Source organism: Meles meles, chromosome 13 (genome assembly GCF_922984935.1).
Source record: "Meles meles chromosome 13, mMelMel3.1 paternal haplotype, whole genome shotgun sequence".
NCBI lineage: Eukaryota > Metazoa > Chordata > Mammalia > Carnivora > Mustelidae > Meles > Meles meles.
Genome location: NC_060078.1, coordinates 80,677,663 through 80,695,660, shown reverse-complemented (window position 1 = coordinate 80,695,660; position 17,998 = coordinate 80,677,663). Strand labels below are relative to the sequence as shown.

At 55.5% G+C, this 17,998-nt stretch overlaps 1 protein-coding gene across 2 annotated transcripts in view; it reads left to right on the top strand.

Moving 5' to 3' along the window:
- FAM53B (family with sequence similarity 53 member B) overlaps nt 1-17,998 on the top strand; it is a 138,566-nt gene that overhangs the window by 73,582 nt on the left and 46,986 nt on the right. For both annotated transcript variants that reach the window (XM_046027218.1, XM_046027217.1), the window contains exons 3-4: nt 3,387-3,441; nt 16,324-17,102. In XM_046027218.1, the coding sequence (XP_045883174.1) occupies nt 3,387-3,441; nt 16,324-17,102 (834 nt within the window). The remainder of the gene's footprint in view (nt 1-3,386; nt 3,442-16,323; nt 17,103-17,998) is intronic.

Genomic DNA, 17,998 nt, shown 5'->3' with positions numbered 1-17,998 from the left:
CCCGCTGGGTAAAGCAGCTCCCGCACTTCCTTCGTCCAGGACTCGGAGGCCCAGAGCAAAGAGGGCCCGGTTGGCCACGCCAGCGTCCCGTGCCCGTCTCTGGTCAGCAGAGATGGAGGCGTCATCCTGCCGAGAAGCTGTGCGGTGTGGAGGGAGGAGTCCCAGTGCAGGAGTCGGTGCTGAGGGCAGGAGGTCACCCATTTTCACGTGCTCGGTGAGAGAGCGGGGATGGAGCTCACTGAGAACAGGGGACACGGAGAAGGTGTTCCTTCACGTTGTGAGATCTGAGTGCACGTGATCGCTGCCCTCTCACTCCCCAGCTGTCCGGCGGGTGCTCTCTCCCCTTCTCCACCAAGTTTGGACTTGGCATGAGCCCATCGATTTGGGGAGGTGGCAAGTTCTGCCCAGCGAAAGTCTGTTTCCATTGGCCCTGCATTTGCTGGGCGAGTGGCGGCAGGAGCAAGATAAGCTTGGGCAGACAGGTGGCATCGCTGTGGAGCACCAGATAGTCACGTGGTGCCTAGTCTGTGCTGGGACAAGATGGCAGCCTTAAGCAGCTTCGTTCTCAGCGGCAGAGAATAAGCACAGAAGCGAAGGAACAGACGCAGGTGGTGCGGGCACTAAGAGGAGAGTGTGGTGGGGAGGGTGCCCTTTGGCTGGGATGGTCAGGGAAGGGGCCTGGTGAGGAGCCTGTCGTGGAGAGGCCTGAGGTGGCAGCATTGCCCATGTGTCCTGTGCCCAGGCTTGGCTCTCACGGGCTGGGTGGCTGTGGGGAGAGGGGTGGCCGGGTTCTGTTCTGGTGGCTGTGGGATGTCACGGGAGCAGAGGAGTAGCTTCAGCTGGCCTCTGGGTTCTGGGTGGAGAATGAAGGGTGGACCCAGGGCACAGGCCCGGGGACCGGCTAGGAGGCTGGTTTGGTCTCTCCGTGGAGGGTGGTGGCTTGGAGCAGGGCTTTCTGGGCAGTGAGACGCACTCCCATTCCAAGTGTGTGTCCTCCAGCCTGGGGAATGAACAGTCTGCAGCCAGCGGGGCCTGATCCTTGCCGAGCGAACAAATGCATGAGCGAGGAGGGCCTGTGGCCCGGCCCGGTGCTTCCCTCTGCAGGCCCAGACCCCAGCCTCTCTGGTGCTCACACAGGTATCAGCAGTCCCTGGGAGGGCCCGGATCTGGAGGGCCCCGCCTTACCCTTCTGGAACACACCGGCTTTGTGGAAGGACAGGTCAGCGGGCTTGTTCCTGGCTTGCTTCCTATTGTCCGTGAACCCCAAGCCCTCCTCGGTGGGTCTGCGCACCAGTGCTGCAGACAGGCGGCTCCGGGCTCCTTGCTGTCTTCTGCCTTCCCGGCCCAATCTGGGTTTGGGTTTCTGTGGGCCACCGGCCTTGGCTCGCTTTGCCACCTGCCCCCTCAACCCAAGTGTGGGCCGGGGACTCTGGTTCCCCAGCGGGTATTTGCTTGGCGCCAAGGTGCTCCCGCAGTCAGAGTTGTCTCCCTTGGCTGCCAATGCCCCTGGCCTAGGCAGAGCCCAACTCATGTCTCTGCACCATCCCCCTGGAAGCAGAGCCTGCCCGGTGTCCACAGGCCACGTGCTTGGTTGTTTGGGGCTGTGTGGCGTGGAGGCAGGCTCTCAAGTCATTGTCACTCATTCTCCATTCGGTGGCTTGGCTGTGGGCTTTCTGTGTGGATCCCGCTGCGTCAACCACGTCATTTGGGAGGGAGGCAGACACAGCCGTCTTTCACTTTTTCCAGATATTTCCCCAGATGACAGTGAAGGGGATGGTTCAGTCCAGGAGGACAGCCTGTCCTGCAGACATAATGAGTGTTTGAAGCTGAGGAGGGCACCAGAGCAGGCCTGTCCCGGCGCCTTGTTGCTTGTCGGCGTCTTCTGGTCCTTGACAGGAAGCCAGGGCTGACCTCTCGCACCCCAGCACCCCTGGCCTGGGCCCTCTCCTCTCTGGTCCCACACTCCCTGTAGTGTAATGGTTTGTGGGACTGTGTCCTCCATGAACTGTGAGCTTCCTGAGGGCCAGGGCAGGCATCCTTCACCTCTGTGTCCCAGGCTGGGCAGGATGGACCCTTAGCAACGAGGCTGGTGAGCACATGGCTGACCGAGAGCAAAGGTCTCTGAATCGGGAAGCTGGGGACAGGCACTTGCCACCCTTTTATCTGGGAGGGCCAGGCGTTCCTAGTCACCTCTGCCCTCTTCCTTCCAGGCCCCAAAGCCCCAGGGCCTGGGTTCCCACCCACTTCTCAGACAGGATGCCTGCGTGTCCCTGGTATTTGGGGCTCCTCTCAGAAGTTGGAGTTCTCTTGGACAGGCTGACTCCTCTGGGACAGAGAGCTTCTTCCCCCATCGCGGGCTCAAGCTGTGGTGCAGCCTGCGTGGGAATAATTATCAGTACTTAGGCGAAGGAAGGAAGGAGGGAAAGAGTCTTAGGAACACTCGAGGCAGACCTTTCTTCCTAGAGCCCCAGTGGGCACCGTCTCCGCCTCACTAGAGGTCAGAACAGGCCGCCTGACCCATGCCTCAACTAGTGCAGGGGAGCCTGGAATGTTCTGTGCTCAGGTTACTGTGTAGCCATGGAGCAGTGCCTGGTCTTGGGGCCTAGGGCCCCACTGGCCTGTCCCTCTCCCAGTGGCTGTAGCATTTTGTGAGGCTAGGTGTGAGCCTTGAGGGGAGGCATGGGCTGCTTATGGTGGGAAGGGAAGCCATTATAATACGGTGCCAAGAGTTCAAAACCCTAGCTCTCTGCTGCAACCAGACATAACCTCTGAGTTTCTGTTTCAGTTCAGGGAGCGTGCCTGGGGGGGCCTCCTTGTAGCTGCGAAGCAGCTTTGCACAGTGCAGGGCCCCCCGCTTGCGCTCTCACTGGTGCTTCTGTGGAGAGGATGAATTGCTGTTCTCCTGGTGTCTCTGGGGAGGGAGGGAGCTGGGGTGGCGGACGGGCCTCCGCTCCTCTCTGGGGGCTCCTCCTGTCACCAAGAGGCCCCCTCTTCTCCCAGCCTGCGCTATGGGGCGGCCTCTCTGCAGCCCAGCTCCGTGACCGTGTGCATCACACCTCCTCCCGCGCCCTCCTCCCCAGCACTCCTCCCCAGCACTCACATGGAAAAATCCCCAAGTGTCAGAAGTCGTGGGGCTTTCTCTTGTGTGTTTTGAAGCCATTAACTTGATGGACTCCATAACTCACTGGAGACTTTGGACGGAGAGCCCAGGTCTAATTATGGGCAGATGTTGCCTCCTAGAATGCTTTTTCTCCCTTCCCTAATCTGACGTTGGCAGAAGGCAGTTACCCCTTTAATTGCGACTCTAGCGAGGGATCAGTGCAGGGTCATGTACAGACGTGCTTCTCATGACGTGAAGAGTGAATAGCTTTTCTGGTTGTTTTCAGCACACGCCAAAGAAGATGAGTCAAGGACCGACACTTTTCTCTTGTGGAATTATGGGTGAGTAACCGAGGTGGCTGTGGAGAGTCCTTCTCTGGTCCTTCCACCAGAGCCTGAGTCCCCCAGGTGAGATGCTGGAAGCCCTTTCTGGACACAGGCACACACAGCAGCCATGGGGTCTCTCCTCTGTGCTTGAGCAGTCTCGGGCCTGGCCGTGCCGGAGTGGCACCCGGGCTATGGGGCTCAGGGAGCCAGTGGGCCCTGGGGTGTGGCTTACAGATGTCATCTCCAACCATAACGTTGAGAGTTTCTGTCTGGTTATGAAGGTAATCATGTTCACTTTGATACATTGGGACGACGTACCATAGTGTAAAGTATAAAATAAGAATCTCTTCTAGCCCCAGTACCTGGTGAGACGCCTGTTAATATTTTGGTGTATTTTTAATGTTCTTTGAGTTTCTTACATGGCCAAGTCCACAATGAATGGGTGATTGTATAAAATTACATACAAAAAACTTTTTTTTTTTCTGGTTTCACTTAGTAGTCCTTACTACCATTTTCCCCAGCGCGGTAGCGTTGGCCCCTCGGTGTGGTTTAACGAGTGTGTTGTGACACACTGTATCACCGGGCGCTGACCGAGTTCACTGTCTCTCGTTTGTTGGGTGGAATGGCTGTGTTCTGTTTGCCATTGTGATGAGCAGTGACTATGCGTCTAAGTCTTTGTCTTTTGTCGGCCTTCTGGATTATTCCTTAGGAGTTCCCGGGAGTGGCTTAGAGAGGCCGGGGGCGGGGACATTTTGAAGGCTCTTGCTTCATATTGTTGACATGCTTTCCGGAAGGGTTGTCTCAGTCTCCGGTGCCCATGCAGGTGTGAATTACTCTTTCTCCTAAGGGGGCGGCTGAGATGACTGTATTGATTATGTTGATTTTTTTGAGCTCCAGATGATCGTGCACCTTCTCTCCTTCTGCTGTCTCCCCATGGCTCCCGCCCACGGTGGGGACACCCTGGCGCATGAGTTTCTGTAATGTTCGCACCGAGGCAGCAACCAAGCTCCCGTGGTGGGTGACCGCTGCAGGCCTTCCGATCCCAGGCCTGTCTTCACAGGACTGTCAGGTCTTCCTGCCTCTTTTCTCAGCCTTTGACTCTGTGCACAGTGTTTTCTTTGTCTTCTTGAGACTCTGTCCGGTAGACAGGCTGGTGAGGGCGGAGGGGTTGCTGGGTGTGTCGTAGTGAGCACCAGGCTCCTTCCTCACGCCGTCTCTGGGACACCGCAGCAACTCTGCTGGGGGCCGCTGAGGCCGCCCCATTCGTCTAGGGGGACATCAGGACCTCGTGAGGTGACTCCCCCCCAAGCTGCCTGGGCAGAGTTGGGCCCAGGTTGGGGGAGAACAAAGATGGTTTGCTTCTTAGTCCCAAGCCACAGCTCGGTGGGAGAGCCCCAGCTGGTCCTCTTGCTGCTGCCCCCCCCCCCCAGAGGACGTGGAAACAGGGACATCACCTGGCCTTGGTACCCCCCCGCGACACACTTCTGAAGCCTGTCCCCACACGGGGCTTGATTGAGCACCTCTGGTGGTTAACGGCTTTCAACAAACCCTCAGCGACTTAGCCATGTGGCTCAGAAGCTTGCCTCCCTGCCTGCTTCACGGGCTGGGCTCGGGTTTGTGGTGGGGAGACTGCCTGCCTTTGTCCCGCCAGGAAGCAGAGGGAGGCCCCTGGGCGCGCTCAGCTCCTCGGGCCAGCCTGGACTTCAGCTCAGTACCCTGGTGGTAGAGGCGCCAGGCTTCAGACTTCGTTTCAAGGCCGTCCCTGCCTCATGTACGCTGGCCCCAGGGCACGGCCAGGGAGCAGGGGAGCGGCCCAGTGGGGGTCTGCCTCCTCGGCTGTTCTCTTCCGTTGGCCGTTGGCCAGCCCCTCCTTGGTTTGGGGAGACCCTGGCCCATCTGACGTATGCTTTTCGTTCCCCGCGGATCATTTCGGCAGGTTGTTCCCGAAATGTTCACTGAGGGTCTACTATGTTGTCAGGCACTTGGCCCAGAGAGAGAGAAAGTCAGCCCCCGCGCTCAAGAGGGCTTCTGCCTAGTGGAGCCAAGAGAGCGAGAAACAGAATTCCCTGTGGATTGGGGTCCTCAGAGCTGAGGGCAGATCAGCCTGCCTTCCTGAACCCCAGTCTCCTCCTCTTGCAGATCGGAGTTCCTGGTAGGATTTAAAGAGACAGCAGCACACAGAAGGCACCAGCTCAGTCCCTCCCACCCACATCCCCTTCCTGGGCGCCTTCCCAGGCCTTTGTGCTGGTGGAAGCTCTGGGGACGGCTCTGGCCATTTTACCCTGCTCATCGGGGTGTGGCCCCTCCCGCATGGTGAATGGGAGGGCATGGGAGGGCGTCTGAGGCAGTGAGGTCTCACCTTCCGCATGCCTGCTTTTTAACGGCCCTGGGTGGGTCTAGCTGGACTTTTCAAGAGGCTTTTGAGCCTTTCCAGGACTGGGCGATACTCAGCCAAGACAAAATGTCCCATTACTATAATCACCAACCCCTGTCTGTCTCCCGGAAATAAAGAACTCATGTTCTGGCCCCGATTGGTGGAATTCTCCTATGATTGCTGGGGACAGGTTGGCCCCGTGACTCAGGGCATTTCCCTCCCAGGCGCCCATTGCAAGGGTCCTAGCTGGAAGCCAGGGCGAGTTTGAGTTCCCTGAGCATTCTGAGGAAAATCCAGGCAAGCGCATTGGAGTGGGGAGTGTAGCGGCCTGTCTGCTTCCCCTTAAAGAGCCACCCTGTTCAGGAGCCCGGCCTCCCCTACGCCCACTTCGATAAAGTGCCTTACTCGTGTCATCAAGGGCTCACCACAATGTGTTCTCTTTAAGTACTTTCTGTTATCCTGAGCTGGATGGGCTCCTCCCCACCGTTGTCTCCCCCCACCCCCCCGCCCCGCCCCCCCCACACCCTAAGTTCGGGAACTTGGTAGAAAGAAGCAGTTCTATGCCTTCCCAGAGTGGGGGAGAGAAGAAAGCCAGGACGAGGGGTGAATGGCAGAAGCAGGGCACAGTGGGGCCCGGCCACCGCCCGGCCTGCTCCGCACCAGGGCCCAGCACTCCTTATTAGGTTGTGAGCCCAGCCCGGTCCCCGAAGGGCTCTTTGTAGCAGAGACAGTGTTTGCCTCGCTGCTTCCTTTCTCCCCTCCCATGGCATCCCGAGAACGCTTTCTGAGCGGAGCAGCCATTTCCTCTGCAAGCGGCTTCTCTGGGGAAGGGCCACGTACGTGGCTGGTTCCTGTGTTCCTAACACGGGAAGCCTCGGTCAGGTGGCAGCTTCAGGGCCGTGGCCCGCCTGCGGTCAGCTTGCTGCTGCCGTGATCTCTAGTGGGCAGGGAAGGGGGCTTGGCCGCACCTGACAGAAGCGCTCAGCGCTGGGAGCGGCAGGGGCTCCCCCCTCCCAGGCCAACTGTCGCTCGCTGTGCTCAACGCTTCTTCGCGCTGACCCAGTGGCACACGTGGGTCGGTTTAATATCTTTTGGTGAGGCAGGGCAAGCGGGGTGAGAGCACGCTCCGCTCACCACCCTTGGCTAATTGCACCCATTAAATGAGTTCCGTATCGCGGGGACAATGGACACGACACATTCCATTTTCCTCACCACTCAGGCGAGGAGAGACCTGGAAATCAAATAATATGTGAGGAGGCAAATGCGATACCAATTATTGCAGAAGGGCCACTAGGAAAAGTCGTGTAAATACAAGTCAATGAACAGAGAACAAAACAATTCATATGCTAAAAAAAAAAATTGCATGGAAACCCATAATTACTTTAGGAGTTATGGTAATAAATTATTTATTAATGTAAATTATTTCACAGGCAGAGAACATAGAGAAACTTGAGCAGAAGGATCATGCATTATGTATAAAAGGGAATTGTAAAAATATTATAGCCGTCCTACTTGTGCCGCTCTGGTTCAGGTTTGTCAGCATTTTAATTATAAGCCCGTACTTTCTGTGTTTAATTACTTGGCTGTTAAAGTCTGCTCTGTACATGAAAGGGTTGTTCCCGGGGGCACTCTCTGTATCAATTTCTACAGGGTAAACCAGTTGGCCGTGTTGGGCCACGCAGGATGGAAAGATTTCACTTCGAGATTTCATAGCTTTTGGTCTTTTAACTCCGTCACTTGTTGAAAGTGGAATGCGACGGCCCCTCGTATGAGAAAGCTGGCATTCGGAGGTGGGACATTTTCGATTTCTTAGAACGGGCATGTGACCGAGGCTGAAGGGACAGTCACCGCAGCCACCGGGCTGCCCAGGCCAGTTTCTGGTCTCCGCTGCTGCTTCCGTCTCTCAGGGCTGGCCATTTGGGAATATGACCACTGGACCAGAGCCTCCTGTAAGGAACAGGTTAGTAACTGAAATTGGCAAAAGAGAGCTTTTTTTCCATTTTTTAAAAGTACGTCCCTATAGAGGCATGCAGAGGAATGATTTTTTTTAATTTACTTTTTATTTTTTTTTATTTTTATTTATCGTGGGCATTTGTGTGATTTTTCAGTCCCTAAGGTAGTTTAAGTTTTGTCTATAGAGAGCGCTCTAAATGTCCCCTCGCACCGTGCATTGGTTTCTGACAGTGTTTCTGGAATAAAATACAGGCTGGAAGTAGGTGCAAAGTGTAGTTGGCACAGCATGGCTGTTGACAGTGACAAGTGTAGAGGGAGCCTCCCGGGCTGCCTTCTCAGCCAGGCTGGCCTGCCTTGGGGTGCGGAGGGTCCCAGTGGTGCCAGAGGATGGAGAATGACAACTGCCAGACTGACTTTGGGCACCACCCACCATGATGTGTTGCCGGGTGGAGAGATGGTCCGGCGAGGGGTGGCCCGGCCCCACTGCAGGAGCGCGGCCTTGGGACCGCAGACTGTGCTGTTTGTGGGCGCTGCATCCCTGGGTGAGGTGTGACGCTCTTCTGAAGCTCGGGCTCCTCACCCACGTGGCCGGGGCACCGCGATGCCCCGTGGTTGAGTGGCGTGCCTGCGATGTGTGCTGTCTGCCCGCCTCAGCAAGGAGCCCAGCGGGGTGTTGGTTAATCACCAGTTACGACGCGTTTCTTGGCAGTTTTCGGACCCGTTCTCCCTGCTGCCAGCTCTCTCCTTAGCTTTACTGTGTGCTCATCTTGGAGAAGAATCGCAAGCACATACCCATTTCCGATGCTCCGCATGTACCCACAGTCAGAACGGGGGTGCCAAAGGGGGTGGGCAAAAGTGACCTTTCTGGCCCCTCACAGCTCTTGTCATCGGGAATACTGGCTCCCTTCACATTTCTGGATGCCCCCGGGGTCAGGATGGGCACCCTGCCTCATACAGATGGGGAGACTGAGGCCCAGGTTCCTAATGGTGAGTCTGGTGTGTTTTTTTACCCCTCTATTCGTTCTGTTGGGCGATCCCACCAAGCCTCTTTCTATAAGAGCAGCAGCTTCCCAGAAGCTCTGGCAGCTGTCATGGGCCACCCCTACCCAGCTGGTGACAGCAGGGTCCTGGTTACCACTCGGAAGGTTAGCAGTCTCTCAACCTCCCAGCCAGGCTCCTTGCTTCCCTGGATGGGGCTGGTGGCGTGTCCTCTCCAGCCATCCTCGTGCCCTGTCCTTGCGCCTTAGCTGAGGAGCTTGGTGTCCTGTGTCACTGTCCCTGAAGCAAGGACGCAGCTGACATTTTATGGTTCATCGCTATCGAGAGGGCACCACCAGAGGCGAGGCCTGCTCAGGCAAAGCCCGAGAACCTTTTCTTCTTGACATAGCTTTGAACTCTCTGTTCTGATGACACAGGGAGAGAGGCACTCCAGGGGGCCAGGGGCTCTGAAGTTCATTTAAAAATCAGTGACCCCCTGTGGGATATTACACAAGTCATTGTCCTCCATGGTTTTCCCATGTTCTTTTTTGTAAGATTGGCTTCATAAAGCCGCCTTCAGAAAGATATCTTTCCATTTCCCACTGAAAGGGCCAGGGAGCTTCTACCCTAACAGCAAGCACAGAGTCTTTGCAGTCCCGAGGCTGAGTTAGCACCAGCCAACCCACAGGGCGGGGGAGAGAGAGTCATCGTCAGCGCAGGTAGATAGGTGTGAAGTCCAAGAATGAGTCAGCCGGTCTTGATCTGGCTGGAGGCTTGAGACCCAGGCTGAGAGCCTGCAAGAGTCTAACTTCTCCGGTCTTTGCTTCAGGTGCTTGGCCTTTTCTAGTAAACCACATTCTGCTGTGGTTCTTTCACCGGAACGTGGCCTGTAACACACAGCACACGGATGTCCAGGGCTGTAAGTCTCCTGGCTTTTGAACCGAAGAAGGCTGCGGTCCCCTAAGAATCTGGGCCCCTGGGAATTTCCCTTCAAGTTTAAGGGTAGAAATGGAAACAAGAACATTTGAAGTCAGAGGCTATTTGTGCTTCTCCGAGCGTTTTCTTTCTTTGAGCTCTAGATCTGTGTACTCAGCAGCCTTCTGAACCTCCCCAGTCGGGGGGTGGCAGGACAGGGGCCTTGTGAGCAAGGCTGGGGATCAGGGTTGTCGTTCCCATATGTGTGTGAGCGTCGGCTTCTCCCGTGCCTCCCAGGCTGGTGGGAGTCTTCCCAGAGACTTCAGGCTCAGACGTCAAGCCCCAGGTTGTGAAACCTGGGAGGTCACCTAGTCGGGCCGTCTGTGAGAGACCTGGATGGTTGGTACGCTTTCATATGAGTCCGTGTGGCTTCTCTTCCTGTCTCGAGGTAGAGCCTTGTGTGTGTTTCACACACACACACACACACACACACACACACACACACGTGAAGAATCTCAATCTTGTGAAGACAGTCTCACCGGGGAATGGAGCAACAGGAGAGGAACGGGGACTGCCCGGAGGGCGTGTGGCTGGGGCCGGTGCTCCCAGGCTGTGGGCCATCGTGCTGGGTGTTGCGTGTCCTAGGAGGGAGGCTCAGACTCTTCCCCTGGCTTCCCAGGCTTCTTCCTGTGGCTCTCCACCCAGAGGGTGCTGGGCAGCTTGGGCCCCCACCCACTCCTGTGAGAAAGGGCCCTCCAAGGACTTGAAGGGTTAAAGGTTTCCTTCTCGGTCGTTCTGCTTCTTGTTACCGGCTGGAAACAGAACAGACACCGAAGCACCAACGTCTGATGGTGGTCTGAATCCAAAGTTGTAGAGACTGGAAGCGTCACGCCTCCAGGGGCGTCCTGGGTGTGGCTGGATGGTTGCAGTGAGCCACCCCTCTGACCAGCCTGAGAACCCAGGCCCCTGGGCAGCCTGCAGGAGCGGTTCTCCATACCTCTGCGTTCCAAGAACCCCAGGAGCTTATTTAAATGCAGTCTCCTCCCCCCGGAGATTCTGGTCACTGAGTCAGCGACTGGGCCTGGGAATCGCATTTTAACACCCCGAGGGACACTCCTGCCAACCCAAGGGTCACAAAACCACACTGAGGAAAAACGATGCAGAGTGTGTAAATTCCCACCCTGGCCGACCCCCAGAGCTTGGCACCCAGGGGCAGAGGAGCTGAGCCTCGGCTATGGACGCGTCGTCCAACACTGTCCTCCTTGTCATGGCCCTGCCCTGGCAGAGCCTGCTGTGCACTCGCAGGCCCTGTCCCAGGCAACTGTTTGATTCTTAGAATAGCTCTGCAAGGTCGTTCCTATCTGGCACCCTCATTTTATAGACCAGGGAAATGAGGCTCTGGAGAGTCAGTGACTTGCAGAGCTGACGTGCAAACGCATGTCCACACCTCCCGCCAGCCCAGGTGACCCCTGCTCCGTGGACTCCCCAGGTCTATGGCCATGGTCACTTCTGACAGTTACTGCTGTCTGTGCAGAGCGGTATTGAATGGAGGGGCGGGGTGTCCTGTATCCTCTCCTCGGAGCCCTGCCGAGGCCCTTTGTCCGGAGTGACGTCAGGGCCAGAAGTTCGGGGCTGTTTGCCATGAAAAAGTAGCTTCTGTTCCTGTTTCTTTTGTCTGGTGACCTGACCCAGCAAATTGCTTTCTGTTCCCTGAGCGAAGGGGGAAAACACAAGGGCTAAACATAGCCTCAATTGTTTTTACTTTTCTGATATTGTCCTTCTTCAAGCGATAAAGATAGTAACAATTAAAATATGATCTGCCCCTCAGACGGACCAAGTGGCCACCTGGCTGGTGTTGACACACAGTAGCAGCACTCGGTGTTGGACAGGGCTTTGTGTTTCCAGAGAATCTTAGACCTCACACTGCCAGCCAGACTCCCAGCCGCTTTGCACGCAACTGTCCATGGCCTCGGGAAAGTGGGAAGTTGAAGGCAGAGCCCCCAGGGTGGACCTCGCTGGCTGAGGAGGGTTTACTGGGGCCGAGGATAAGGGGCAAGTGGCGCTCACGGCGTCAGATAACCGCCCATGGCGGGCTCTGCAGCTTTTATCTGCGCATTATCTGTTCCTTCCTCTACCCACCACTGGCTAAGGTCTGCTCTGTGCCAGGCTCCATGCTGGGCACTGGGGGCTGCGCTGGGTCTGTGCTCAAGGGCTTATGGCTCTGTGCAAGCAGATGTGTAAACAGATGATTAGGGCTCAGTTAACATCTGAGCCATAAGATTGAAAGTCAGTCCAAGAGCCATGGGCGCCCAGTGGCTAACGTGGAAAAGGCACATGAACAGAGGAGGTGATGTTTGAGTTGGCTCTTAAATGATAAGGAAGAGATTCTTGCTGGAAGGATAAAGGCAGGAGAACAGTACAGGCCTATACAAAGGTGTCAGGGCTTGAAAGAGCTGGTGTTTGGGGGCAAGCTACAGATTCCCTGCAGACACATGGCTTTTGCATTTAAACCACTGGGCCTGGTGGAGAACCGAGTCTTCGTCATCCCCAAGGCCCAGGAATCTTACTGCTAAGGTCGTAGAGGGTCACCCTTACAACAGAGCAGAGTGCTTCCCACAGGCAGGCAGGAGCCCGTTAGAGTAGCCATCCAACCCCAGGCCCCACAGGGGTTTTGACAGTCGACCTAAATGGACGGAGCTCCCCCTCCCGCGTGTAGATGTTGGCTGTGCACGTTCCCACAGCTGTTTCGTGAATATTCGTTTTATAAGGGATATTCTTCAGAGCTGTGTACACAGACCAGAAGGGGTGTGCTTCCCAGGCTCTTCCAGGGATCGTCCAGGATGGTTTCGATTCTGCCTGCTTCTTTTCTGACCTCTGATGTCACAGGAGGTTCGTTGTGCCAGGAGGAGGGTGAACGGGGCAGGCTGTGAGTAGCTGGGTCTGGATGGCAGGTCAAAACTTTTCTGTTCTTTCTTGGTAGGCCATGGGCAGCTCTATGGGGACAGACATGACAAATGTGGGCCTCAGGAAGTCCTCTGGAGGCAGTGAGTGGGTGAACCTGGAGTAGGGAGGCCTGAGGGGCCCCGTCAAGAAGCACCAGGATCACGGGGTGGCCGTGGGGGAGGAAGGGCGCTGCCAGATGAGAGGGACTGAACCTTCATGCTTCACCGGCTCCGAGGTCCCCTTTCTTTTCGTGACTTCCCTGGAAATGGGGACAGGGGCAGGGAAATTAAAATGGAATGGAAAGTGGTATCCTTTGGGGGTGGGATTGGTTCTTTTTAATTTCAGGGTTTCCCAGGGCCTGGGAGGGAGACTGCCTGCAGTGACCCTCGGGTTCCCGAGGCAGGACCACTGTGGCTCCAGGTGGGGACCCTCCCTGCTCTATGGCTGGGCCCGCTGGGTCCTTCCTTAGCCACATTCCTGGCCCATCTGGTGCCTTAGTGCCTTGTCCCAAAAGAGAAGTTGGTGGCCAGCGTTATTCTAAGGGAACTCCCTGAAAGACCGAAGGAGCAAAACCCAGTGGAGGTTGGGATCATAGGCCCTGACCCTGGCACAGCACCAGGGGGCTTAGTGGCCACGTCCGCCACACATGTGGAAATACATTTGTCCTGAAAGAGAATGTAGAAACTATAGCAAAACGAAAAGGAAAAAAAAAAAAAAAAATCAGCCGGCTCTCTCCCATTCAGTTATGAACATTTTGGTTTATTTTCTTTTTATTTTTTAAAGACTTCATTTGACAGACACAGCGAGAGAGGGAACACAAGCAGGGGAGTGAGAGAGGGAGAAGCAGGCTTCCCACTCAGCAGGGAGCCCGATGCAGGGCTCGATCCCAGGACCCTGGGATCATGACCCGAGCGAAGGCAGAGGTTTTAACCCACTGAGCCACCCAGGCGCCTGGTTTATTTTCTTTTAATCATCACATATAAGATACATATTTTACAAAATAGGAATCATGCTATCTATACAGTTTTTCTATCCTGTTTATGCTCCGAATTACATCATTAACATTTCTCCATATCATTAATATTCTTTGGAACTGTGCTGTTTTCATGCTCCTTATTATTCCCTGATCATTTATGTCACCAGCCCGACTGGAGGGCGTTTTAGTTGTGTTTATAATGTTGCTGTCACTCGTATAACTTTTTCTTTTTAAGATTTATTTGAGAGAGAGAGCAGGCGTGAGAGAGCATGGGCAGGGGGGAGGGGCAGAGGGAGAGGGAGAAACAGCCTCCCCACTGAGCCGGGAGCCCGACTCGGGGCTCGATCCCAGGACCCTGAGATCATGACCTGAGCCGAAGGCAGACACGCTTAACCGACAGCCACCCAGGCGCCCACTTGTGTCACTTTGAAGAGCATCATTACACACAAATCTGCCCTTTTTTCTGAGGATAACTGTTCCTCTTGTAAATCAGCTAACAGTGACTCAGTTGATGTTAGCTTGTTATTTCTTTTAATTTTACTTTATTATGAGTTTACTGATCTTTCAGTTGCTGACAAATGTCAAATTGAAAGCGTTTTAGAAGAATCACGGCTGCTCTAGAGGCAGTGAGTAGTGAAGACATATTTTGAATAGCATAAACGCTACTTGCAAAAACGCAGCTTATGGAAATACGTTATCAGATTTTGTTAAAGGGACATGCCTGGAGACCTGTTGTGTACCAGGGCCCAAAAAGATTCCTGGAGGAGGTGAATTGTACACTTGTCCTGTTTTCTTCCCAACTGGTTTAAGGAAGATCACTCTCCCGCATCTCCAGCTTCTGAGGCTGGCTCCTGGGAACAGCCTCTGGGCGGTTTCTCCTGTGTCCCCTGTCCAGAGTCCCAATCCCTTAGGCATGTCTCAGGACTGGGGCAGGGTGGCCTAGGTGAAGGAGCAGGCACATTTAGCCCCGATTTGGCTCATCTTTGGCTTGCAAGGCTCCTTTTGTGCCTCACTGGTCATTCCCTTTGAACCTGTCCCAGTAGCTGTGGACACTGAGTACAGGGTCAGTCCCTCACTATGTCTCTCAGTGTCTTTTAAGAAGTGGCCCCTGACTGGGGAGATGGACTTGTGGTCCTTGCCGACTGGTGCACTCACATGGGTTTCACCGTGGTTGTCTGAGTGGACAGCCCATTCTGCGTGACTCAGAAGGTCGCTGAGGGCAGCCCCGATGTTGGGCTCCTCTTTGCTGTGGTATAGTGAAAAGAGCAGGGTGCTGGGGTGAGCCAGCCTGGGTTAGCCTCCAGACGATTTCTAGCTGTGTGGTCCCAGGCTACTTTCTCACCCTCTGTATGGGGCACCCATATGTGCTTCCAGCCGCCATCCAAGATATCTGCTCCGTGACCACTGAAAGTGCTGTGAGAATCCATGTGCATCAGACACCTGCCTGAATGTCATTTCAGGTTTGGCTTCTGTCCTGACGACTGACGGACTCTAGCCGTAGTTTTCTGTGTATTCTCATGTGTACTGTTCATAGATGTGTGCAGATTAAAAAAACAAAACAAAACAAAACATACTAATTTGTGGATCCCTGGCCGCACACGCTGTTTCTCAACTTTGCTTTTGTATTACAAACTTGAACACAAGAACTTGGCCAGGTGTATCTGTGCCCTCCTAAGGTCCTCAGCAGAGTGCCTGATTCTTTAGTAGAAAAACAGCAAATAGTTCCTGAATATTTCACTAAAATAAAGGTTCAGGTGCAAAGTCAGCATTTCCTAGTGGGGTTAGTTTATTTATTCATATGTTCAAGTCGAGACCTGACGATGTAAGTTTAAATCGTCCCCTTGTGTCTGTGCAGCCGAAGACACACTCCTACAGATTTTGACCACTTTAAACATCCTCGATCTCGGTGAGGAATCAGGTGAGCACAAGGAAGGTGCTCCATGATTGGCTGTCATTGCTGATGATGTTGATATTATGGGGCATTTTGGTAGAGGGAGGCACAAATCAATACAGTTTCCAGTTTCTGTTGTCAGCGAGTATTTTATTTTATTTTATTTTTTTAAAGATTTTATTTATTTGACAGAGAGGGATCACAAATAGGCAAGAGAGGCAAGCAGAGAGAGAGAGAGAGGAGGAAGCAGGCTCCCTGCTGAGCAGAGAGCCCAATGCGGGACTCGATCCCAGGACGCTGAGATGGTGACCTGAGCCGAAGGCAGAGGCTTAACCCACTGAAACCACCCAGGCACCCAGGTTAGCTTCTGATGAGCTAACCCAGCGGCACTGCCCGCCCCATTGGACCATGACCCTACCAAATACCAAAAGACACCTCCTGGGTGGTGGTCGTCTGCCGGGACGTCAAGCCCCAGCTCGAGCGGGGACAGAACTGCTGCAGGCCAGGGAGGGTTGGGGCAGGTCGGCTTCCCACCTGGAAGAGGGGAAAGCGTTTGGGTGACAGCTGTGGTTTTGGACTTTCCCGGGAGGCAGTGTGGACTGTTGGAAAGAAAGCCGTGCCAGGAGGCCTGGGCGGGGGGGTGTGTGCCTCCCAGGCCTCGCTCTGCACCTCACTCCACACCGTGGGACTCACACCCCCACTCTGGGCCTCCGTTTCTCATCTTTAAAGCGAGGTTGGACTGGAGGGGCTTTGAAGGGCCTTCCTGGCTCCAAAGTCCTGTCTAAAATGGGCTCTTGGTTGTGGAGATGGAGGGCTGGCCTGGAGGCCTTCTCAAGTCCTGTTTTCTCTCTGTCGTTTCTGAACCAGAAAATGACAGATGGCGAGAGCTGGACAGGAAATGCCCTCTTCAGATCGGGCACCCGAGCGCCGGCATCTGGGAGTGCCTGCCTGAGAAGTGTCAGGACGGCACCCTGTGGCACCGGGAGGCCGCGACCGCCTGTGCCGTGACCAACCTGATCAAAGACCTCAGCCTCAGCGACCACAACGGGAACCCCTCAGCACCCCCCAGCAAGCGCCAGTGCCGGTCACTGTCCTTTTCCGATGAAATGTCCAGCTGCCGGACATCGTGGAGGCCCCTGGGCTCCAAGGTCTGGACTCCCGTAGAAAAGCGACGCTGTTACAGCGGGGGCAGCGTCCCTCGCTACTCCAACGGCCTCAGCACCATGCAGAGGAGCTCCAGTTTCAGCCTCCCCTCCCGGGCCAACGCGCTGTCCTCGCCCTACGACCAGGCGGGATTCCACCACCGATTCGGAGGTCAGCCTTGCCAGGCGGCGCCAGGCTCGGCTGCCTGTGGACAGGCGGGTGACCTCTGGAGCCCCGACCCGAGTCCCGGGGGCGGGGGCCGGCTCGACATGCAGCGGTCCCTGTCCTGCTCCCACGAGCAGTTTTCCTTCGCGGAGTACTGTCCACCCTCAGCCAGCAGCACACCTGCCTCCACGCCAGAGCTGGCCAGACGCTCCAGCGGGCTGTCCCGGAGCCGCTCCCAGCCGTGTGTCCTGAACGACAAGAAGGTCGGAGTCAAGCGGCGGCGCCCGGAGGAGGTGCAGGAGCAGAGGCCTTCCCTCGACCTGGCTAAAATGGCACAGGTAAGAGCCCCAGCCCCACGGGAGGCATTGCACGAGCGTCTCGGTGCTCACGGGGGCCGCTGCTGGTCCTGGCCCGTCCCGGGCAGAGGCGGAGCGCCACTTTCAGAAATGCCCAGAAGCGGGTTCGGAGTCCTTGTTTTTTAAGTCCTCTTCAAAGAAAGATGAAATCGAATTTTTTTTTAAGTGTCTATTTCTCTCCGTTTAAAATCAGAGACACAATGCTAGCGGTATTGGAGCAGACAGACGGTGAGAGATGGGGTGTTGGGGAGGCATAGACCATTGTCATCAAACCCTCGTGGTCCCCTTCCAGCACTTCACTGGAGCCTGTCCCCGGAACCCAGCCCTGCGACACAGGCCAGGATTCACTGTCACTCGGATGATGCTGGCCCTGAGGTCAGGACCATGGGTCATGGTTTCAGAGGGTGAGAGACGGGGGAAAGCACTTATTCCTTTGATTAAACTGTCACAGCATCACGAGACCAGAAAGTACCACTGCCGTCCCCTGTGCCACCTTTGTAATCATGCCCACTCTTGGCCAGGCGAGGCCTCAGGCCGCATGGCCGGCCCTTGCACTCTGTCGTCTGTGTCTTGGAGTCCTGCCTTGTGCTAACACTGAGCTCAGGGACCCGTTCGAATGAGATGAACTTGGAGTGAATACATTCTCTATGGGAAGGTCTCCGAGCCTGGGTGCCAGCTGTGTTTGCTTCTTACCCAGGAGACCGGGGCAAGACAGTGAGGTTCAGGGACTAGGGTTGGCCCTTGTGATCCATCCAGGGGGAAGGGTGGGTGTGGTGGGCAGGGTTCAGTCTCTCTCTTCCGTGTCCTCACAGGGGACCCTCCGGTGCTTCATGGTACGGTTTAACTGTCGTCTTTGCATCTTGTCATGGAAGCATTGG